This window comes from Phalacrocorax carbo, chromosome 16 (genome assembly GCF_963921805.1).
Source record: "Phalacrocorax carbo chromosome 16, bPhaCar2.1, whole genome shotgun sequence".
NCBI classification, from domain to species: Eukaryota; Metazoa; Chordata; class Aves; order Suliformes; family Phalacrocoracidae; genus Phalacrocorax; species Phalacrocorax carbo.
Genome location: NC_087528.1, coordinates 1,696,076 through 1,719,647, shown reverse-complemented (window position 1 = coordinate 1,719,647; position 23,572 = coordinate 1,696,076). Strand labels below are relative to the sequence as shown.

At 51.4% G+C, this 23,572-nt stretch overlaps 2 protein-coding genes across 8 annotated transcripts in view; both read left to right on the top strand.

Moving 5' to 3' along the window:
• The first annotated feature begins 863 nt into the window (after positions 1–863).
• Positions 864–11,042, top strand: TSEN54 (tRNA splicing endonuclease subunit 54). Of its 2 annotated transcripts, XM_064467319.1 has the most exons (11): positions 864–956; positions 1,107–1,265; positions 2,527–2,590; positions 2,734–2,817; positions 4,705–4,803; positions 5,108–5,160; positions 5,505–5,603; positions 6,743–7,377; positions 7,929–7,989; positions 8,715–8,831; positions 9,905–11,042. In XM_064467319.1, exons 1-11 carry the CDS (start codon positions 928–930, stop codon positions 10,053–10,055), a joined length of 1,551 nt encoding a protein of 516 aa, XP_064323389.1. In that variant the 5' UTR covers positions 864–927; the 3' UTR covers positions 10,056–11,042. The 2 variants fall into 2 exon arrangements, with proteins under 2 accessions (XP_064323389.1, XP_064323390.1); XM_064467320.1 differs by lacking the exon at positions 2,734–2,817.
• A 1,749-nt stretch (positions 11,043–12,791) lies between these two features.
• Positions 12,792–23,572, top strand: part of LLGL2 (LLGL scribble cell polarity complex component 2) — a 34,440-nt gene continuing 23,659 nt past the window's right edge. Inside the window, exons 1-2 of one of the 6 annotated variants that reach the window (XM_064467315.1) lie at positions 12,792–12,906; positions 20,659–20,766. In XM_064467315.1, coding sequence (XP_064323385.1) covers positions 20,692–20,766 — 75 coding nt within the window. In that variant the 5' untranslated portion in view covers positions 12,792–12,906; positions 20,659–20,691. Of the gene's footprint in view, positions 12,907–13,707; positions 13,798–20,300; positions 20,468–20,658; positions 20,767–21,984; positions 22,161–23,572 lie in introns of those variants that run through there. The other 5 variants (XM_064467316.1, XM_009514276.2, XM_064467314.1 and 2 more) reach the window with 5 other exon arrangements.

The window sequence follows — 23,572 nt, the reverse complement described above, 5'->3', positions numbered from 1 at the left end:
CTGCGAGCAGCAGGAAGGTCAGGGAGGAAGGAGGAAGGGGAGGTGGTCCAGGTGCTAGAGCAGGCGTTTCCTGGAAGCCCCCAGAGGAGTCCCTGCTGGAGCAGATATCCATGCCTGGGACTCATATTAGTTGGCAATAAATTGATTTTCCCCAAGTTGGGTCTGTTTTACCCAATGGTAACTGGTGAGGGATCTCCCTGCCTTTATCTCAATCCACCAGATGTTTCACCTTACTTCCTCCCCAGTCCTGTTGAGGAGGGGCAGTGAGAGCAGCTGGGTGGGCTGCTGGCAGTAGCCAAGGTCAGCTCACCCTGAGGGCCCTGGGGCAAAGCTCAGTGCCCAGCCCTGGCACTTTCTCCAGTGCACGGCCCCAGTGCACAGCCCTGGTACATGGTTGCAGTGCACGGCTGCGGTGCAAGACCCTGGTGCACGGCGATGGCGCACGGCTGCGGTGCAGGGCCATGGTGCACGGTCCCAGTGCACGACTGCGGTGCAAGCCCTGATGCACGGCCCCGGTGCAAGACCCTGGTGCACGGCGATGGCGCACGGCTGCGGTGCAGGGCCATGGTGCACGGTCCCAGTGCACGACTGCGGTGCAAGCCCTGATGCACGGCCCCGGTGCAAGACCCTGGCGCATGGCAATGGTGCACAGCTGCGGTGCAAGGCCCTGGTGCACGGCGATGGCGCACGGCTGCGGTGCAAGACCCTGGTGCATGGCTCCACGCACGGCAGCAGCACCCAGCCCCCACGCACGGTGCAGCAGCACCCCGGTGCGCAGTTCAGCGCCGAGCTCGGTGCCCGGCCCGCCGCCCCCGCGGGGCTGCCCCCGCCCGCCCCGCAGCAGCCCGCCCCGCAGCAGCCCGCCGAGCCTCCAGGGGGCGCTCTAGGGCCCGGCGGCGGAAGGAAGGGGCTTTCCGCCACACGCCCATGGAGGCCGGCGGCTCGGGCCGCCTGAGGTAGCGCTCGCCCGGCGGGGAGGCCTCGGCCCCGGGGGGTCCCAGGGGGGCTTAGGGGGGGCTTTCGGGGGCCTCGGGCCGGGCGGCGGCGGCGGGGTGCGCTCCCGGGCGCGCTTCCCTCACCGCGCCTCCCCTCTTGTCCCCCCGCAGCGCGGCGGAGCTGCTGGCGGCCCGCGGCCGCAAAGCCCCTCAGCGTCCCCGCGGGCAGAAGGACTTCATCCCCGACGGCTCGGCCGAGCAGGCGGAGAAGCTGCGGCTGTGCCGGGAGGAGCAGTGGCAGCTGCTCTCCGAGGAGCGGGTGGAGCGGCTGTGAGTCCGCGGGGCGGGGGCGGGCGGGGGTCGCAGGGCCGCTAACCACCGAGCGCGGGGTCCTAAGCTCCCACGTCCCCTGGGAGGGCTCGCAGCACAGCCGCTGCCCGCGCGGGGGTCGTCGCGAGTGGGGTCGAGCTGTTCCAGCAGGTAGATGTTAGCGCAGTACGTCCCCCTGCCCGCCCCCGCAGCTCCCGGCGGGAGCAACAGCGGGGCAGCTCATCCCTGCCACAGCAGGGCTCTTCCCTCGGGGGCACAAGGTGGGGCGTTCAGAAAGTCCCTCGAAGGGCCCTTGGTTTTCTCAGGTGTGTGCGTTATCCTGTAGCCTTTGCAAAGAGCAGCCGCTGTCTTCCTGGGCATGGTCTGAGTTACGCAGCCCCTCGCTGACGCTCGCGTGTGGCCTTGTGCGGATGCGGCCGACGCTTGGCGTCCCTGGTTTGTCAGTTTTAGTGGTTTGAGCAGCGCTGCCGGTCTCTGAGGCTTATAATTTCTGTGGGAGATGTTCACACACTACGCCTCAGCGCACACTTCCCCTGTTCGGCCTGTTGTTTGCTGGTAACAGCTTCTTTGCACTGATCAGGAGCAGCAGAAACTGTTCACATAAAATCACACCACTGTGGACTTCAGAGAGTGGTGACCTCCAGCAGAGAGGCAGGTCAGGCAGGGCGGACCCTTGTCTTCCACTCTTGTCACAGTTGGGTTTGTCCAAGTACATCCATAAATGCACGTCTGGGGCAACAGTGGAGGCTCTCAGGATGAGAGGGCGGTGGGGTAGGTTTAGGTTTCCTTTCAGATGGGGAAATTGCCATACTGACGAAAGGTGCAGAGGAAGGCCATGGCCATGGGGGACACTACAGGTGTTACCTTTCATTTCTTTGAGCCAGCTGCTAAAAATGCATGCATGCATTCTCACAGAGTCACCCTCCGCTTTTCTCAGCTATTCTTTTTTTCCTGTGAGACAGCGATTTGAGAGTCTTGGCAGCACCCGAACAATCGTGTGATATACCGTGGCCGTGCATCTCTAGCAGGTGACGCAGCCCATGGACAGATGTTTGCGGTGCTGGCTGAAGACGCTCTTAACTAGTTGGTGGTGATAAAGTCTCCAGCTGGTACTGCTAGACCCAGAGGACGAGGTCTTTCTAAGGCCTTCCCCTGCAAAAATGCCACCTGGAAGTTTGCTTCCTGAGCTTGTTGTGTTGCTACAGTAGAAGTTAATTGTTGGACATGCTAGTAATAACAAACTAATCTTTAACCTTCTCAGGGGGAATCTGGTGAAAGCTGAGTGGAAGCCAGGACAGAGCATCGTAGAGCTGCAGTCCCCTGCGGTGAGTCTGCTGCAGAGCGTGCTCGGTGCCATCATCTCCTGCTGCCATCGCAGATTCCTTAATTTGCTGCTTGGAATGGGAGAGAGCCTGGCTGTCAGCAGGGAACAGCCAGAGCCCATCGCGGATTTGTGCTTCTGTTCCAGGGGAAGTTCTGGCACACCATGGGGTTCACACAGCGTGGCAAACAGTGCCTGCTGCCTGAGGAAGCTCTGTACCTGCTGGAGTGTGTAAGTAGGGTACCTGCGCGTGGATGGGGGCCTTGGGGCCTTCCCGAATGATTGGAAGAGCCGTAGCAGCTTCTTTTGACTTGTGTTGGTCACTGCTGCAGTTTGAGCAGCTCACAAATGCCTGGTTCTCGAGGAAGTGTTTCTTTTAGCCCGTTGCTGATGGAGCCATTTGTCTTCAGGCTGTGGGTTCATATGTTTTACTCTAAAGCAGCCTCTGTGTCACTGACAGCGCGTGTTAGTTGGATCGGTGGCCAGTTTATTCAGCTGCTATCGTGTTTAACCCACTCCTACGTCAAATATGACAATAGAGACTAGGAGAGTTTTAGCTGATTGAATTTCTGTTAGTACAGCAGTAATAAGTCAGGTCTCTTCCCAGAGTGAGAGAAGCGTGAGAGGAGCATGTTACAAAGTTTTTTACGGAGATCTCTGTTTCTGTGCTCTGAGGGCAATGAAGCACACATTTATATATCAGTTAATACTTTACTGAAATCTGTGTGTGGGGCCTTGTGCTTCCACAGGCCAGGAAAACTCTCAGTTCTAGGAATTTCTGGAAATGAGATCAAACCATTATTTTCTGTTCTTTGCAGGGGTTAATTGGAGTAAAAGGTTTGAGAAATCCTTTTCCTCAGAATTGCTGTGCAGTTAATGATATCTGAGACTGGTCGGTGCCTTTTCTGTCATAAGTTGACATCCTCCTTTATCCAGCGTACCTTACATATTTTGCAGTGACAGGGTTCGCACGGTCATTAGCACAGTTTTTCTGTGCTTCCCTAAGAAGCTGATGGGAATTAGTGAAACTCTGCCTGGCTTGGTAGGGCCGCGTTAGGGGCCAGCGTTGTAGATGCTTTACACTTAAGCAGAGATCTTTGGAGTTGCTACTTGGCATCTCTTCCCAGTACGTATGGCAGAAAGGAATTCAAATGTGGCAGACGGGAGTGAGACCAGGTTGCTTTCAGAGCTCCTCTGCTTGCAGAAGTGCTGGTTAGGGCTCAGCTGGATTTCTTTGCTGTAGAGAGGGGTTTTTTTGTCTCTCCACCGAAGCCTGTTATCAGAAGACTAGGTGCACTGATCTGAAGGGGAGCTTTTCTCCCTTAGCAAATCTTAGATTGTAGGCATCTGATGCCATCCTTTAAATCCTAACTGCAAAGGTAGGGCGTTTTTACCTCTGGCAATTTGACAAACAATAGTTTGTAAAGAAGTTGATGAGAATAACATTGTTTAGTCAGTTGCTGAGTACAGAATCTCTCCTCAGAAGCAGAAAAGTCCTGTTAGATCCCTTCAGCCCATCCCATGGGAGAGGTGTGGTTCCTAGTGGTTTGTTTTCTTTGTTTATGAGTAAACACATTTAAAAAAAAAAAAAAGGGAAAAAGAGGCGTAGCCTAAGCTGCCTCCTGGATGTTAGTCACTGGGGAGTCTACCCGTGGGAGCGTGGGGACTGCAGTAAATGCTTCTGAGGAGCCACCGACTGATGGCATCCTCAGATGCCACCGATTCCTCTGCTCAGCTCTCTCAGCTGTGCTGCTCCGAAATGTTTTTGTAGTTGTGCTGTGTCCTGAATCACTGAGATCATCCAGGTTAAAAGAAAATTATCTCCCAGAGCAATGATTATTGTAACAGTTGAGCGTTGTGCTCCCAGCCGCATCTTCCAAAGAGACGCGGCGCTGGAGCAGGAGCTGTCAGCTGTGGGTGGGACCTTCTCACCTGGCTGCTAAAAGCAGGGCATGGGGCAACTGGGCATGGGAGAGGGACTGTAAGCACTCCAGGTGGCACATGGGGGACATGGATATCATGTGAAGAAGGGTGCTGAGACCAGTGGGAAGAGACTGGTGTGAGCTTGCGTAGATTCGTTCCCTGTGATTCTCTCAACAGCAAGCTTTTGCCCTGCAGGGCTCTGTTCAGCTCTTTTACAGGGATTTGCCCTTGTCAATCCAGGAAGCCTACGAGATCCTGCTGTCCCAGGAGGCAATGAGCCTACCACATTACCAGGTGTGTTGGGACCTCCAGCTATTGCAGGGAGGATGAAGGCAGAGCGCCCAGCCTGTGCCACATGACCTCTTCCAGTGGCTGAGGGCAGACTAGGATGCTTAGGGAGGGAAGGGGAGTCATTCTCAGTTTTTCCCATTCCCCTCCTTCCATATGATCAGTTCCTGTTTCCCCACCTTTGCTTCGGGTCCTAACCCTGGCATTTTCTCCTCCCCCAGTGCCACCCTGTGTTCACTCAGTTATAGTGGAAGTGAATTGGTTGGTTTTAGCGTAGCCATTTAACCCTCTTGCTTTCCTTTGCTCTAAGGTGTTCAGCCACTTGAAGCAACTGGGTTATGTTGTACTGAGATTCGACCCCAGGTAACCAGCTTTTCCTTTCCACGCTGCTTTCTCCTTTCTGAACACTGTGAACAGCTCTGTGCCCACTGTTTGGCCCCAGTGGAACGGCAGAGAAGACGACTTTGACCCTGCGTTCCATCTCTTGGGAGGATTAAAGGCTAAAAGTGACACTCTACCCTTCCTTGCTCCTCCCTCTTGAGGAGGTGATTGGGAACACGAAATGGGGCATGAACTGAGGACCATCCTGGTCCTGCTGGTGGATTTTCTGTGCCTGGAAGAAAAGTTTTTTGTGGCTGTATTCTGGGGGCTGAGCAGTTTCCCTGCCCCACCCTGCTCTCAGCCTCTGTGTTGGTGTCTCCTTGCAGCACTGTCCTGTCTCCCTACGAGAGGCAACTGAACCTGCAAAGTCACTGCAAGAGCTCTGGGAAACAGCATCGCAAAAGGAGGAGGAGTTCCAGCCCCCGGTAAGGATGTGGCCCAAAGCCACCTTCCATCTCCTCCCAGGCTCTGCGGCTTGGGAACAGCATCCTCAGCCCTTTGTGCTGTGGGTGACTGACTGGGAGGAGAGCCAAGCTGCTCTTGGCTGTCCCCAAGCAGTGCGGTGTTTTTCCTGAACTCTTTGCAGCTGCCCTTTTGTCACATCTGTACTTCATGCATGGCTAATAGGGGCAGAGTGCCCGCTTCCCAACTGCAGTGGTGAGATGCCAAAACAGGGTAAAGAGGTCAGTGCAGCAGAAACACATGGCAGATGTCTCCTCTTGCTCTTTCTTAGAGCGATTGCAGACGCCACCCTGCCCACCTTGCACTTGTCCACCCCCTCGATGCAGCTTACATGCTAGGACTGTATGGCAGAGAGCATAGTTGGGTCCTGGTCCTTGCATGTGGCCTCTGGAAGTTGCCAAAATGCAAACAGAAGCTGACAGTTACTAGTTTTGCTAATAATTATGACAGCTTCCAGCAGGTGGCATCATCCTTTAAGAAACAGGAGGACAAGACTGGTCTGCAAGTCCTCTCCTGTTAACAAGTAATTCAGTGCCTGAGGAGTTACAAAATTTTAGGAATTGGGAGATAAGACTGCTGGTTTAAAAACTGCCCCATCTCTCTGGGAGCCAGGGACTGAACCTCATACCAGTAAGCGGTGCTGGTGGGGAGATTTCTGCCTGGCCTGTGCTGGTTTGGCTGAAGTCCATCGTGTTTGTGTGGAGGTGTTTGGGTTGGTATATGTGTGGGGTGTGCAGAGGCTGCATGGCAGGTTGGGAACGCGTGTCTATACAAATCAAGGCTGGGATTCTCCCGAGCGTTGAACTCAAACCTCATGCAGGACTGCCGAGAAGTTTATTCTGCCCTTGGCATTCACTGCTTATTTTTGGCCTGCTTTTTCCCCTTCTCATTTTGTCACGCAAGCAAATGCCCTCCTTCCAGGCAGGAGGTTGTTGTCAAGGGTTTGCAGACCTGTCTGGGGGTTTCTGCCACCTTTGCCATCCTTCCTTCAGGCTTGGTAGACCGCGTTCTTCCTGTTAGCAGGGTGGAGGGAGGATTCAAAAGGAAATAAGGTTCCACCACACACTCTCCCTGTCTTTTAAGCTGCTGCTTGTGTCTTTAGGTCACATGAGAAGAAACATAAGGTATCCGAGGACCTTCCAGAGACTGAAGGGACCTCTGAAAAAGCTGGAGATGACCGTGGAGACTCTGGCTGCCTTCCCATGGATGAAAAACCCTTGTCAGAGCAGCCAAAGGAATTGGATCCTGGCAGTGGAGAAGGGGAGTCAAACCCAGTTCCTCTTGATACAGGACAAAAGGACTCCCTGAGCCCGTCCAGGAGCTGGGCTGGAGACCACAAGGAGAGCAGCACTGGCACCCGTGCACCCCGCTGGGATTTTACCACCATTGTCTTGCCAAACATGGCCCCAGACCAGCCATGCACACATCTGCCCTCACCTGACAACAGGCTCCTGCCGGAGAACGTGCCGGGGAGGGAGGTTGATGCAGCCTGCTGGTGCGCACGCATCAATCAGAAACAGGAGAAGCTGTCACGGAAGGAAAGGGAGCAGCGAGAGAGGGAGAGCAGGTACAAGAGCAGTGTCAATGCTGACCGGGAGGTGAGGCGCTGCTCCAACTGGCAGGAGTACAAAGCCCTTTTGGAGCAGAGGAGCCGGCAGAGGGTTTGGAGACGACCGCCGCATCTCTGGGACCAAGCTGTCACACCGCTTTTGCGGCCAGAGGAAGCTACCTCGTCAGGTACCTCTGGGAACTTGACAAGGACCCGCCTCTCCCCTTCATCTCTGAAGCGTTGCCTGGGACGCAACAGCAAAAGGGGTGACATGGAGAAGCTGAACATCAGTTTAGGGGACAGTGCCTTGAGAGGGGGAGTCTTGTTAGAAGGCCTGGGCAAAGCAGGCACGGAGGAGCCCAGCCATGGACATGGGGAGAGAGAAGAAAGCTTGTCCTCTGCCTTTCCATCTCTTTCTATAGCCCACTCAAGTGCCAGGATAAACAGGGCCTTGGGAGGTCTTCTAATCCGTTCCCCATGTCCTGCTGTATTGCAGTCCTTCCTGCTAGGCTTCAGGCATGTGAAATCAGGGCCAGCAAGATGCGAAGCAGTTGCCGGGTGTTCTGGGCTGTGCGCTGGGAGGAGATGAGGAAGTTGAGGTCTTTGAAGTAGCCAGTGGTGACTGTGGTGCTGCCAGCCATTGTCGGAGGAGGAAGGCTCGTGGGTGGCGGTGGAGTGCTTGGAGTGCCTTGGGAGGGAAATAGCTGGTCTGATCCTTTCCTATTCCTTCTCCCTCCAGCTGCGCTCCTCCAGCAGATCAGCGTGCTGCAGCCCTCCCACATCCTGGATGGAGCCGCCCGGTGAGTATCCAGCCAGCCAGCTCGTAGCTGTTAGGGCATGGGGGTGTCTTGTGACTGTCCCTGCTTGTGAGGTCTGAGAGATGCTCACAGCAGCAGCCTGGGAGCTGCCTGGCATCCAGGACGCCTAGAGAATCCAGCACTCTGTTCCATGACCCTGTTGCATTTGTAGCAAGGGGCTGACGTTTCTGTGAAGTACCAGGTCCGGCAGCAACAGAGCTAGGGCATTCCAGGCCAGTTGAAACATAGGCGTTGCTCTCTTTTCCTGCCATTCCCTCTGCACCCAGCCATGTAATTTGCCCCAGAGGTTTGGTTGGGTTTCACCTGTGCCTTGTCCCTGGAACATGCTGCCATTCCTGCTGCAGTGACTGTAAAACCTTGGCTTTGGGACTTTTGGTTCTGCTCCTGCCTCAAAGAGTCTGTGTGGTAGTTGTGTGCAGTCCCTGCGGGGCAGAGCAGGGCTTTGCTTTTGTACCTGTTCGTGGTGCTCCTTGCAAAGGGGCCTGCGGAGAAGGGAGTGTGGCAGGAGCTTGCTCTGGTCTGACAGCAGGAAAGATCTGGAAAGTAATTGGAACTGTTGCAGGGTCAGTCGTTTGAGGAGTGTGAAGCCTTACAAACGGCTCAGGCTAGCCAGGCTTCGAGAGCTTTGCTCCCTCTTTCCTCTTTCCTATCTACACCCTACAAAGTTTCATTCCCGTACCAATGTGGATGTGTTCTCCCTTCTGTAGGCTGCAGGAGGACCCAGAGAGCATGAAGATAGACTTCGATGTGTATCAAGCAGATGCTGTGGCCAAGTTCAAGAAGACAAACCCTGGGAAGCCGTTTGTCAGGATGTGTGTTCGGAGGTATCCAAGGGTTTTATGCTGTTTTCTGGAACACAGCAGTTGCTGTTGCAGAAATGAAGTCCTAATGATCTGTAAATGACCCAGGGTCTTGTGAGCTTTACAGATCATCAGAGTGCCTCCCTCGAGGGTGGTCCTGCCCAGATACTTTTTTTAAAATTTCTTTCAGTTCCTCCTTTGGAGGCTGTGGCTGACAATTACCCCAGCCTATGCACGCAGCCCACACTATTTGGTCATCTGCTTGCTGCTCATGTCTGAGTGTTACTGGAGTCAGGAGTAAGAAGCCGTGGCTGTATTTATGCAATGCTTGTGAAGCTGATGTAGAGCTCAGTTTTGCAGGGAGCCATATGGTACCTGAATCCTCAGCCAGTGCAGACCCTATGGATTTCAGCAGAGGTGTATGTCCCAGAGCTTGCTGCAGGCCCAGGGCCATGGGTTTAGTGTTTCGGTCTTTGTCAAAGGCGACTCTAAGATCAATACAAACAGAGGATAGGTGTCTCCTTTCTTGCTGGATCCTGAATCTGATACTTAAGCTGGTACTTAGGCAGGTGCAAAGTTCAGTCTCTGCCTTTTCTAATGTTGATATATGCTAAAACTGTCCCTCCTCCACTCTGCAGCTGTAGTAGCCAGAGCAAGGAAGGAGGTAATGCAGTTTTACAAAGGTCTGTTGTGAGCAATTAGGACGATCCTTGCTTTATAACTATTTTCATTTATGAGCAAAGAGACTCTGCAGAATTAAAAGGAGGGAAAAGCAGGTCAGGTGTTGATCCCAGCAACCTAGAGATCTTCCTAGCACAAAGGTATTAAGATTGCACTGGATTGGCAATTTGCCACTAGCCCTGTGAGGCGCATCTAACAGGCACAGCGCGGAGCAGAGTGCAGTTTCCCTTGCTTTTGGCAGAGGATGTAACAGCTCCCAGCTCACGGCGTGCAGGGTACTCCCTCAGCCTCCTGCTTCGACTGAAAGGGGAGGGGAGGGTCCTGAGACCAAAGCGAGCTGTTGCGACTGTTGGCCAGGACAGCTTTGTCTCTATTCTTCTTGCTTTGAGAACAACGGGATATTTTTCTCTCTGCAGCTTTGATGAGCACATTCCATCCCTTCGGGCTCTGAAGCAGGTTACGTATCAGAGTGGGGATGTCCCAGTGGTCTTTGCGCTGGTGGATCACGGAGAAATTGCTTTTTATTCGCTAAAGGAATTCAAGCTGCCGGTTGATGTTAATCACTGAGGTTGCTGTCACTTGTGGAAATGGTGTGGGACGAAGGGAAGAGCTTTACTCTGGCTTTGTTTTCTTGACTAATGAAATATTACAGAAAATAGAGCCTGTGATAACTGGAACCTTGGGTAGTTGACCGCTTTATTTGGTGTTACAGACTTCACCCAACCAGATGGCTCAGGTCTAATAGTAAAATTTACAGCAAACAAATGTGTATGGCTTAGCCAGGTGACTCCGGACTGGAACACGCACTGCTTTGCCCTTGAAGCCGCTGGTTCTCCAGCTTTCTCATCTCGTGGACCACTAGTCTGCCTTTTCCGTGCCATCTTTGGCTGACCCATGGACCATTAGAAAACACTTTGGTGATTCTTTTGTCACACATTAAGAAGCAGTGTGCTGTACCAGGCAAATGGTTGGAGAGTCCTTGAGGTCGTCAGGGATGGAATAAGCTGATCAGATCAGTGGTGGTGTCCTGATCCTCTGTCCTCCAGCCACGGCAACAACCGTCAGGTCAGATTGTGATCTCAAAAAGGTGCAGCCATAAAAAGGCACAGTCATAAAACTCGCCCACCCGGGGTAAAGTTTCCAGGCACTTGAGAGCAGGAAACTGTGCCTTGAACGCTATTTCATCAGCAGGTGGTCACGGAAAGCCGCTGTGCGTTGCAGGTGGCGCCCCAGTCTCACGCCATAGGGGCTGCGCTGAGGTGTGTTTTGGCCGCGCAGCATTATGGCCCATGAAAGTCTGGCCACAGATATCAGCACGCTGCACCCGATGGTCTCACCGGGGCTGTACTGCAGCCCCCTCTGTTTCAGCCTGGGATCATTTTTCTTGGCTGTGGATCCTTGTCTTTTCTTTTGCAAGTGAGAGATCCCTGAGTAAAAAAAGAAGCTACAGATTCCTCAGCCTTCCAGTCCTGTGGCTGTTGTGCTCCAAACTGAGGACATTGTTGCCTTCCAGGCCCTTGCTGTGGGAGCTTTCACCAGGATATCCAGGTACCAGGTTTGCTTTAGCCTCTATGCAACAGTGCCAGGGGCCAGAAAGTCTGCTTAGTGGATGGAAGCGTGCTGAGTGTGGCTGCGTTCGGTACCGAGGTTCTTCAGAACTGTAATATCAGCTGGTTTAGATGCATTTTATTTGATAATTCTTTGAGTTCCTTTTGGAGGTGGGGAGAAGGCTAAGCAATAAAGCCTTTTCCAACAGTGCGAGCTCCTCAGCGTGGTTCTTTAATTCCTACAGAAAATGCTCGTAAGTTATGCTGAGGGAGGTGTTCTGGGACCCTGGGAGCCCCCGCTGGTGAGTGCCACCCCGCTCCTACACCGGCTTCCTGGGAGGGCAGCACAACTCAGAGCCCTGCCTCCGCATGCCGTTTCTGTTGCCGCACAACAGGTGGCCTTGCCGCCTTCCTCTCGCCTGGTCAGAGCTATCGCCGCCCAGGGTGGTGGGGGACTGCTGCGAGCACTGTGCCTGGCCCTCTTCCATGCACACACTCCTGTTATCAGATGCTGGAAGTCAGGAGGGCTCTGCTGCGGTGAGGGTCTTGCAGCTCCTCCCCTTCCTCTTCCTCCTTCAAGCAGTGCTTTTGCTCTAATAGTCCTCTTCAGACGCTGGGGTTGTTGGCAGCTCCGGTCTGTGCCCTCAGCATTCTCCCAGACTGTTCTGTAGATTAAAGGCAGTGGGAAGAGGGTTTCTAAGAACAGGCGCAGCCAGAAGAGCTCCCGTCTGACCCACAGGGCTCATGTTTGTCCTGGAATTAGGTCAGACTCACTGGTCTTGATTTCAATCAGTCTCATCTGCTTATGCCAAGGTGGAATCGTATCGATGAACTCTACAAGAGCCACCCAGTGAGTTTCGCTGGGGCAGAGACTCCCTGATTCAGCACAAAATAATTACAATTTAATAACCACTGCAGGGAGGATTGAGAAACTGTGGCTGCCTTGCTCAGCACCACAACGTCTGGCGGTGCCTTCACCAGGATGGGGTTGTGATGCAGACTGATACCACTGCTTCGTTTTGGATTGGCTGGATGTTGCAAGAAGATGACAGAAACAAGTATTTTATTTGAAAAATGCGATGTTTGGAAGCTTGGCTGAGAGGTTGACTGTTACTGGCCCCTCGTCAGAGGTAATTTCAGGCTTTTGCATGGATGCAGAGAGGTTGGCAGACTTTGGACTGCCGTTGCGCTCCCCGAAACTGCTGATTCCTTGCCCAGCCGTTGTTCCCTGCAGCAGGACCATGGCTGCCTGTGGCCGAGCCGTGGGGCGAGACAGCAGCAGTTGCATGGCTTTCTCTGACTGAAGCTTCACTGTTAGCCCTTTCCGTCTCTCCTTTTTGGCAACCGATGGCAGGTTGGTGCCTTCCCTCGGCTCCGCGCTCAGTCCCAGTGCCTCGCAGGTCCAGCAGACGAGCAGAGCCGGGAGGAGGGGTCCTGGCGGGGCCCGGGCCCGGTGCTCGATGGCCGGTGCTCGGTGCCCGGCTCCCCGGAGCCGCGGCGCGCTCTGCCCGCGCCAGGCAGCGCGGCCGCCCGTAGGCCAGTCTCAGCTTTCTGATTGGCTGCGAGCGAGCGGGGTGCTAAATTATTCATGACCCAGCCGGAGGAAAGGGGGGGAGAGACGGCGGCTCGGCTTAATTTGCATGCGAGGCCCCGCCCCGGGGGATTTATAGATGTGGTGTCACGCCCCCGCCGGGCGGTTCGCGCTCTAGGCCCCGCCCCATGGGTGCGGTTTGCAGGCGAGGCCCCGCCCCGCCGCACCCCTCCCGGAGGTGCCCGGGGAGGGAGTGAGGCCGCCGCCGCGCAGGCGAAGGGGCAGCGGGCGGGGAGCGGCGCGGAGCGAGGCCGGGGCGGCCCGGCTCCAGGCCCCGCAGGTGAGCGCGGCTCGCTGGGGCTCCGCGGCGGGGGGGGTGCTTGGCAGCACAGGCTGCGGGGTCCCGGGGAGGGGGGGGTCAGCCCTGCCCGCCCTCCCCGGGACCCCTCCGGCGGGGCCGGCAGGTGCTCACCCGTGTCCCCCCCACGCCCCCGGGGCCTGGTGGGGTCCCCTTCGCCGGGTGCCCGGGATTTCGCGCTGCCCCGCTCCGGAGGCGCTGGGGCTGCCCACACCGGCCCCCGCCCCCCCCCCCGGGTCACCGGTCTCGGCTCGCCCGTGAAACTTCAAGCGCTGCCGTTGCGGGGTCGGGGTTGGGGGGGGGTTGTTCGGTTTTCTGCGGTTTGTTTTGCTGCCCGAGCCGAGGCGCTGCGCGGGCGGCGGCCGGAGCGGCTCCCCCGGGAGCCGTGCATCCTGGGATTTTCTCCCGGAGGTCGCGGCGGTGGCCGGTCGCTCCATAACTTCCTGGTTTAACCCTGGCCGCCGGCGGGGCCGGGCGGGGGGGCGCCGCTGCCCCGGTCCGTCCCGGGGGGCCACTCGCCCCGCTCCCGCCGCGGGAGCCGGGCCCGGCGCCCCAGCTGCGCCGGCGGGCTCCGGGAGGCGCGGTTGGCGACCATCGCAGCCTCGCCTCCGGGCGCTCTCTTAGCGTCTTTCCGCCCCCCCGGCCCCCAGCTTCAAATCCCTGCCCGAACTAAATATATCATGTTACTGTTTGTTTTTTTTCTTTCTTCCCCAAAGTTGTGAGAGCCTGATGGGCGAGGGAGTGCGTTACCCCTAACAGACACCGAGCAGGTGGAACGAGAAGGTGAAACGAGTTGTGTAGCCTTTGTCTCAGGTTGCCCGGCAGTGGTGGCGTGGGAACGAGCCGCTTACTGACCTCTCTCCTCTCCGGGAGGTGAGGCTTGGCTTTGGAGAAAGTTCTGCACATTCATATTCACCGTTGTTAATGGTGCGGAGCAGTTGGAGAACACTCCTGGGTCCGCGTTTGTGGTGAGGTGGCACAAAGCTTTACACCCGCGTGAGGATAGTGACAAGATAGGGCAGCTCCTGAGATGACCAGGGTTGTCCGTTGTGATGTGCTGCTCGATGGGGAACGCTGCTCTTTGTAGTCATCTGAGAGTGCTTCAGTCAACTGGAATATCTTGCTTTACCGAGTCCTGGGTGAAGCTGTGTGCCCAGAGCAGCCGCCTGGTGATTTTAGCTTTGATTCGGGAAGCTGGCGCTTCTGGCAAGCGGAATGCAAAGCGGTGGTGGTACGTCCCAGGGCTCCGTCGTGCATCCTGGCACGTTCCTTGTGAAGACAGCCTGGCCCACGGAGGGGACAGGGATGATCCCTGTGAGCAGTGGCAGTCCCTAATCCTGCTCAGTGCTGCTTCTAGGCACCTGAGGGCTCTGCTTAGCTTATGGTATTAGAAGGGAGAAGAGTTCTCAAACGTCTTCATAGGCTGGTGCTGAGGAACGTCTTTTATTTGGTTTTGAACAAATTGCATCTGCTGCAACTCCTGACTGAAGAAAACTATCGGAGGAGTTAAACCGGTTGGGAGTCCTGTATCTCCTAGTGGCTTTTTGGTGCAGTAATGTGATTATTATTGGCAATTGCTGATGGAAGAGGTGTGGTTTTTTCTTGGCTGGCATAGAGGCTCAAGAGATGTCGAAGAGAAAGATGTTTTAAACATATATAATGTAACGTAATGCGGTTAGTACATGGCAATAGAAGTGTGCGATGCTGCTAATCGCCTGATCTTTCTTTACAGTAGTCTGTCAAAGGAGGGACTCCTCATAGTGAAAAGTTTGATTTCTGTGCAGAAATTCTATGGAAACTCTAATTCTCCTCAAAGTTTCTTCTAGCTGGAGCTCTCTGTGTTGCTCTAAGCAGCAAATGCTTTGGTGGTTTTCTCTGTTTGACCCGCTATGTTTGGTGCAAAATGCTGTTCCGACGTTAGCAGCCACCCTTCCATCTGACTCGCGCCTCAGGAGGGGCGTACAGAGTTTTGCATCATGTGGAATAATGTTGTTCAGCGCAAAGATTTTGTTCCGCTGTAGCGTTTTGAAACTTGGTGTTGTCATGGTCCCATGACAGGGAGAGCACAAGAGGAGTCATAATGACACACAAGATTTGCACAATTAGTAAATTCATTGCAAATGGGCGGTCCCTGGTAACTCCAAGCACAGAGCTGTGAGAGCACACGAACTTACCTGATCTGTGTGCTTGGTTCTCAATTATTTTCCAAGAGTTCTTGGGGAATATCTCTTGGGTCTTTTATTTAATACTTTCTGTGCTGTGAGAGGGCGGCTGCCTGCACACAGTGCTGACACAGTCTGTTCCGTTGCTCATTTAACTGTCCATCTCTCCAGGTTCACAAAAATAAAACCTTTTTACAGGAGGATCGTTTGGTTTACCTCTCTGTTGGTGCCTGACTACTGCCCGCAAGGTGCGCCTGAACGCTCTCCTGTTTGTACAACTGCAAGTGCTGGGGGTCTGGCGGTTGATCGGCCGTTGTGTTGTGTAAGGGAGATCTCTGCACTGTCTCATTAAACAATGAGATTAATGTTGTTAGAACATCTTCCCGGTGAAGCCTTATCCCAGGGAAAGGGGGTGGCATTTTACGCTTCCAAGCTTTCCATGTACTGCAACCGTTCCTTCCCCTGCTCTAGCTGTTCTGCTTGGCTTGTGCTTTCTTCTTGAGTGCCTGTCTTGAGAGCGTGTTACGGCCGAGCGTGATTGTAGAGATGACCCTTACAGTGACAGCCTGGTTAAAGACTAGCTAGGGGTTGTTTCATTGATCTCAAGCTACAAGCATTCTTAAACTTGAAATTTCACAGTGGGTCACGTGTGATGGCTCCTGTAATCAATAGACTTGATAAGGCTAATATTTAAGTGGTGCTTTGATCATTTTTGTTGCTGGGAGGTCATTGGTGCTAGGGCATAGCTTTTTCCCAGGTGTTTGATCTGGCCTCTGTTCTGTTGCTGCTGACTGTGTTGGGGACAGGAACAAGGCAAACTTCTGGGTGCGGGACGAAACCTAGTGCAGACAAGGCCATGGTGGTGACTGTTTGTTATAGGAGCACTAACTGCCTGTAGTTCAAACAAAGCCTGTTGATAAGGCCTCTTTTATTTTAGCAGGGTTGATAAAGAATTATCAGATGCATAGGTGGAAGTTCTCCCTCTAAGGACCTGTAAGCAGGAAGGAGCGATGAGGAAGGAATGTAAAGGAGACCGAAAGCAAGGCCCGCCTTCCAGAGGGCCATGAATTTGGTGAAGAGTTTAGAGGAGAAACTATGTGAGGAGTGGCTGAAGTCCCTTGGTTTGTTCAGCCTGGAGCAGAGGAGGCCGAGGGCAGCCCTCATGGTACTCTGCAGCTTCCTCACGAGGGGAGGAGGGGCAGGTGCTGATCTCTTCTCTCTGGTGACCAATGCCAGGAACCGAGGGAGTAGCAGGAGGATGTGTCAAGGGCGGGGTTTAGGTTGGGTATTAGGAAAAGGTTCTTCCCCCAGAGGGTGGTGGAGCCCTGGAACAGGCTCCCCAGGGAGGCATCACGGCACCAGCCTGGTGATATTCAGGAAGCACTTGGACAAGGCCCGCAGGGGCATGGTGTGAATTTGGGGTTGTCCTGTGCAGGGACAGGAGCTGGACTTGATGATCCTTGGGGGTCCCTTCCAGCTCAGGGCATTCTGTGATTCTAAGATTTAGGAGTTCTTGAGATACTTGATATAATTTTCAAAAGAAATCTGTTGGACCTTACCCCATTGAAAACCTCTTCAAGTTGAGTAAAGGCTGCCTGGGAAGCACACAGATGGTACCTCGCAACTCCCCTGCATGAGCAAAATAAACTCCTTATGGGTATGGTTTTGTTGTGGGGTTAACTTGGGACTGTGTCCACACCTAATACTGTCTATGTAGTAAGGACTTCTGACCTGGGCTTCCACATCTTCTAAGACTGGATTAATTTGTGTGATTGGGATTTACAACATTGGTTCTCATATACTTTTGGCTGGAAATTCCACTATTGTGGGAGGACATAGGCAAAAATTGGAACAAATTTCTACAATGGGTAATCCCCCCCCGCCCCCAGCCCATGCCTAGTTGATAGAGAAAATCTAGAGCACCTTGGCAAGCTGTGCCTGGGCATCAAGACACACTGCTGCGTGCAGAAGCAACGAAGGCAAAGCAAAATGGGGTTGCGAACACACAGCAGTGAGGAACAACTAATGCTTCTTCTAAGAAGAAGCATTTGGCCTTCTATTGAATATGGGTCTGTCGTGCGATGTGGCATGTGTACTTGCCATGAATCTCAACATCTGAAATGAACAGGGCTAAGTGAGGAAGCCAGAATGAAATCTGGTTTCGATGTTAACTGCTGCTTAGTCTGTGATTGGAAACAGGATCCTATTGCAACTCATGCTTTCATTGCCTTTCTATATGAATAGTGAAGAGCTTTTGTTTTGTGGCTGGATCTAATCAAATGAGGTGAAAAAGGGTACCTCATCATATTTAGCTAAGCATTCAGCTACCAGAGCGGCAGGAGCTCAATGTACAGGGCACTCTGAGCTTTGCTGTCAGGCGTCCCTGCACTGAATATGAGCAAAATTGGGACTGACTCAGCCTGGGGCTATGTTGCGTATAAACGGCCGACCTCGGTGCATCTTAGAAGAAGAGAATGTTGCACATAATTTCTGGTAAAAGGCTCATCTTTAAAAGCCTAAAGAATTGTTTGTGTATTGTATTGTATTCTGGAAACTAAGAACATTAGATACATGCAGACCTGGCACGGCTTCAGAGGCTACTGGAGAATTCCTCTCTGGCTACTGGTAGCCACAACTGTTACCATATGGGTGTAAATGCTGACTGGCAGATAACTGCAGAGCACATGGGATCGGAGTTCTATGTAAGACACCGAAGGTGTGTGGGAGAGAAACTGGTCTGCTAATATGTAAATGTGCATCTGGAAGATAAGATTATACAGATTGTGGAATCTTTCTGTTTTTCTAGAATAGGAAAAGGCACTTGCTTATTGTACTAAAAAGAAAATTATTCTCCTTGACAAGAGCCTTGTAAACTTGTAATAGTAATTCTACTTTGGCAACCGGTGCTACAGTGGATGCCATTCTCTTCGCTGTTCCTGCTTTGCCTTTGCTCAGAACTGCTTTTCCTCTCGTGTCCTCCCGTACTGTGGCACTCGGGAATTCTTCGGCCAGGCATGAATCCCTAATACAAGGCAAGGAGAGATGAATTCTGTGGTGTGCCTTCTCTGATCGTAAAGGACACATCAGCTTGCCAGGATGACATTTCATCAAGTGAGTTACTGCTTGATTCGGAACTACTATGCTCCTTAGCCAGTTGAGCAAGTTGTTGTGGGCTGGAGTGTGAATGCTAGATCTCTTGCATAAGCAGGTTAAAACAGCATGCTTCTGGATGCAGTTAATATTTCAGGATAAAACATCCTAGCAGGGCGTTAAGAATAAAGTTGTGTCTCTCTCAAATCAAGCTCTTTCTTCTCCTTACTTTGCTCATAACAGTGAGTTTGTCTGTGCTGTCACAGCTGAGGAGGTCTCTTCTAAAGTGGGGAGGATGATCAGTTGAGTTTCTCTGTGGGTTTGCCTAGTTTAACAGGTCCAGGATATTGATTGACAGTGGGAAAGGGTGCGTCTCTTTGGCACTTTCCTTTCCTTGTCTGGCTGAGGGCAAACTGTGTGTTATACATGGGTGTGATACGCTCTTCTCGCATAGCACAGCAGCTTCTCACTGCTCTGTAGCTTTTGCTAACTTAGAGTAAATATAGCCTTGTGTAAATATGTCCCTCTTCCTCTCGGGAATGTCTGGTGAAAGAAGACTTATGATCTGATACAATTTTTGAACTTTCACTTGAGGTACCTAAATCATTGTAGAAGGATATACTTTCCAAGTAGACTACACTTTTATTATTCCTCTCCTTTTTGGGGTCCCCTGCTATATGTTTCCGTGCGTATTCTTCACCCCTGCACGTGCTGATGGCATGGTTCTCGAGTGCAGATGCCTGTGGCTGCCTGCTTGGAGCCACTTTTCTCCATGGCGAGTGGAGATGCTAGTGATTCTAGGTGGGGACTAAGTGACTCAGGTGCTTGGGTGCTGATGTAATCTTCTGGTCCTCTGAACCAGGACTGCATTGCAGTACTTTTTGTGAGCTCTGGACAAGTACTGTGTAGGTGGCTGGAGATTTGGAGTGTGAGCAGGAAAGGTAAAGGGGAGTAATGCAACGAAGGGGTGCAAGTTCTAGCTCAGGCAGTTTCTGAAGGGACTTGTCAAAATATGGCTGTGGAGCATCCTGTTTGTAATACCATTCCCTTTTTTTGGTCCTTCGCAGCTGGTAAGACCTTGCTAGAAACAATTTGAAAAAGGATTTGAGCTCCTCAGGAATGGCTGTCTGATTCAAGTAATTAACCAAAGACCATCGTTATTGGCAGGAGCATGCAGATAGCCACTTGTTTGCCGGCTCTGCTCCTCCCATCTGTACAGACGGACTATGAAAGCTCTCTTCCCTCAGTCACCACCCAGCCCCACAGTTTGAGCAAGGCCCCAAGGCCCTGTGCTAGCTTGACAGTCCCTTTGGTGCTCCTGGTCCCTCTCTTCCCCTTGCGACATGAGCCTTGCCCCCCTTGCTGCACGTGTGGGTGTACCTCTTCTGATGATGGGCTACTGTGGAATATCTATGCTGATTCTTCATTGCACCTCAGAATTTCTGGCCCCCGCTGTGCATGTGTGTTATGCACAGAGTAGCTGGCAAATTGCTATAATTTCCTGTCCAACAAATGGAAATACTGACTGGAGAGTACAGTAGCTGCTTCATGAACAGCTGAGCTGTCTGTACACTGGACACTGGAGCTTGTGAGAGATGGTCAGGGCAGGAAGGAGCACTTATTCCAAGGTAAGTTGTCAGAATGCGATTCAAACCTTTGCTCTTGCGTTGGCAGAGTTCTACTTACTGTTCAGCACCTCTGCAGAGGGAATGTGTGACAAAGAATCTCTTGAGCTGTACAGAATATGAGGCTGTAGCCTGGTATCCCCAGTGTGATTGCTGGGTTGCAAGTTGGATCTAATTTGTCCTGTTTGGATCCTCCTGGTAGTGAGAGAGACAAGGCAGCGAGGTATATGGAAAGGCTTGTGCTTCTAGCTGCATGTTGAACTGCAGGTGCAAGATTTCCTTCCCCTACCCCCACCTGGAGCAGGGAGTTAGGCTTGATGTTTTACAAAAGCAAGTTAATAATTAACGCAGCTACCCTGCAGGCAGCACAGCGCCCTTTCTGCCGTACCCATGGAGCAAGCTGAAAATGCGATTCTTTCTCATTTTAGCTCAATAGCTGGAGGGTTACCTGGGGTGAAAACCGATACTAGTCAATAATGCCTGTGAGCCTGGGAGTTAGCCTTTATATTGGGTTTGTCTAGACGTTTATGCAAACGCTGCAGTTTTGCTCGCCTCTTTGGATAAGGTCAACTGAAGTGATCGCAAAATGGCCAAGCATAGAAACTTCTCTGGAATTCTCTTGGCTTGACTGTACTGGTTTGCTCTAGCAATGTGAAATGGTACTGTGTAAGTCCTGCACCTGAGCTGCCCCTCTGTGGTGGTATCGGGTTTTAGTTACTTGATAGCGATGTCTCACTCTGCTCTGGCTGGTTTGTGTTACTGGCTAAACCAAAATAAATAACCTAATTCTCCTTGCTTCTCTTCTCAGGCTGCTTTTGTTTATATGGCTTTGTTTTCTGTGTTGTTTTTTTTGTTAGGATTTTTGGTGCCAAGATACTACAGCGAGGAAAATGAGAAGGTTCTTAAGACCCGGACATGATCCAGTGAGAGAGAGGCTTAAACGCGACCTTTTCCAGTTTAACAAGGTACAGTGCTTTCCTCAAACTTCAAGGCATACTTGTGCGAGGCAAACCTATCCCGAGCCACCGCGCAGCGTGAAGGGAAGGGAAAACTACTCGAGTGTGGGTGGGAAAGTTAAATTTCGGAGAGGTGGTTTGTTCTCGTTTTCAGTTCTGTCCTTTTTTCCCCAATGTGCCTGACTAGTTTTCTTTAAGCTTGTGAGCATGTTCTCAATTCTGGTTTTAGTTTTTAGGAAAAAGGCTATTGTCACGTTGTTGAGTGGCACTTGCCGAAGGAGATCATCTTCGCAGCAGCTCTTACATGCTCTTGGTGGTCTGTAGTTTGGCCTGCTGTGTAGTCTTTGCAGCAACGCTATGAAAGTAAACGTTTTTCTAAAGATATGTATAAGCCACAGCTTGCCATGCAGCTGACGCCGGAGTTCTTTGTCCATGATTATAATTTGGCTTTATAAGTATTTCTCTGTTTTAAAGTGTGAATTTAAGTTCACACTTGCTCTGTTTTTAAGTCTGTGGTAGAAATGTGGTAGCACCTAGGCAGCACAACGGCCACTACTAATGAATTTGCTGTTATCTTAGTTTGACTCTGTATTGAGGTTTTTTGCTTCCCTCTGTGATGAGGAAATGGCAATGGCTGTGCTATCCATCTGACACTCTGGGCATTTTTCTTTTGAGCCCTGGCCTGGAACACAGTGCTTTCATCTTTGTAAATGCCTAGTATTAATTCATTGCTAGGCTAATGGCTACTTACGCCTTCACTGGGTATCAGAAATATATTTGTAGGTTTTGTATTTCCAAGGTTTAAATGGAATTTGGCTGAAAAGTATAAGGGATAAATGAAGTCAGCCTAGGAAATAGTCTCCTCGGTTCATTAAAATTCTAGTGTGGATATGTACTTAAATGTGGAACTTCGGATATCTGAGATGAATCATTTGATGTAATTTGGTACTAAACCACACCATTTCCATGCATATGTCTCTCCCGTTGGGGAGACAAAAGGAACTCGAGTGCTTCAGGCCTCTCTTCTCCTTGTTACCATGAGGAAATGCTAGTGCAGATGCAGTAAAAATTTCAGTAAACGAAGACCAGGATCGAATTGCTTACATTTAGCTGAATGCAAGGTCAGCTCCAGAAACGACATCCCAGGGATGGGTCAGAATTGTTTTTAAGCGTATAAAGTTGTGTATACCTTGGAAAAACCTTTGCCATTTCAGGGATGTCTCGTCCATGAATATGCCTTTCTCTTATGAGAATGTTTGGCTAAACTCTACCTGCCAGAGACAGACTAATTTGGATGATGCAAAACAGGGCTGAAAGAACTAGCTTTTGCAGCAGAGGGAAACTTCCAAATGTATTAGAAGTTGGCATCAGGATTTGGGATTCCATTTGATTCAGTCCTGAAGGTAAATATTGCATCTTGTTTCTAGGGAGGCGACTACTTTGGACACTTCCTAATGGTTTACTCTCATTAACAAGTTGGTATTAAAGGGCTCGCAACATGTATTTGCACTTTTAAGCTACAGTAACTTGTTCTTTTCTAACAGGAATCGGAAAGAGAATGAACATTAAACCATTACCTTATACGAGAATCTTTAACGCTACGCTTTTTTCTTGCATAAAGTTTGGGGTGGGGTTTTTTAATTTCTGTTTGTTTTGTGTGTCCCATTCCAGTATTTCCAGAGATTATGGATCATTTGAAAGCCTTTGATACAATAAACATCTTCTCACAGCCAGGTAGACTGAGAAGGTCTGGGAAAGTCAGACCTTAATGCTGACCTGTTGAAGGTTGTGGCTTCAAGGAGCCAGGAAACAGTGCTTTCTGTGCTGAGACTCTCCTTGTCTAACGTGCTAGTACAGCAAGCACGTTGGTGCTGGCAAGCAAGTTTTTAAACACTTGTTATTTGAGGTCTTTGAAACCCTTCTGGTTAAGAACCTGCTTTGGGAAATATTTTGTGGGACTATAAAGCTGCTGATCAGAGAAATTGCGTGGTGTATTTGCACTTCTTCGGTGTGTGATGCTGGTAGTGACTAAATGGAAGGTCTGTGCCTTAAAAGTGCTGGGGATTCCTGCCTTCGTTTTATTGTTTACACTGAAGTTGAATATGAATGTGTGATGCCACACAAGGTTAGTGTTACTACAGTGGAATGTATTTGGCCACGCTGACCTAGTAATGGATTTCAGTTAAAAAAGTCTTTTTAATTGGTGGTGGTGGGCTCTGTGTGTTTGTTTACTCCCTCAAGAATAAATAGGTTGCGATCTTTTTACTCTTTCCCTCTTGCGTTTCTGTTCTGGATAAGAAGTGGTCCAGATGGTTTTCGAGGACTGATCGGCCTCTCCAAACTGTCCTCAAACTTGTGTTTGTTTCAAAAAAACCCTTCCTAAATCTGGCTAGTCACTTAGCTTTGCATATCTGTTTCTCTGTGTGAGTAAGAACTTCCCATGCTTGTGTGTACCTGTTGCAAGAATCTGTTTTTAGCTCCGCGGATAGAATGAAGGATAAGGTATGTGGACTTGGCAGTCTACTTCTTTAAGTTTATCCTGCTTTTGGAAGTAGTATTTAGATGCCTTTGGCTCAGTCCAAGCCCTGCAGAACAAACATGTTCAGGCTGGCAATGTCAGACTAGATGATGGGCAACACACAGGTGAACCAGCCTGTCTTACAGCTGAATGTTACCAAACTCGGAACATTGCATTTAATTTATGGCTTTGCGTTTTTTTTCCCCTCTCTTTTCAGTCTTCCTAACCCTTTGCTAAGGGGTGTGATGGATAGCTCACCTTAAAGCTGAATTAGTGTCTACGCAAAGTCGATTTAAC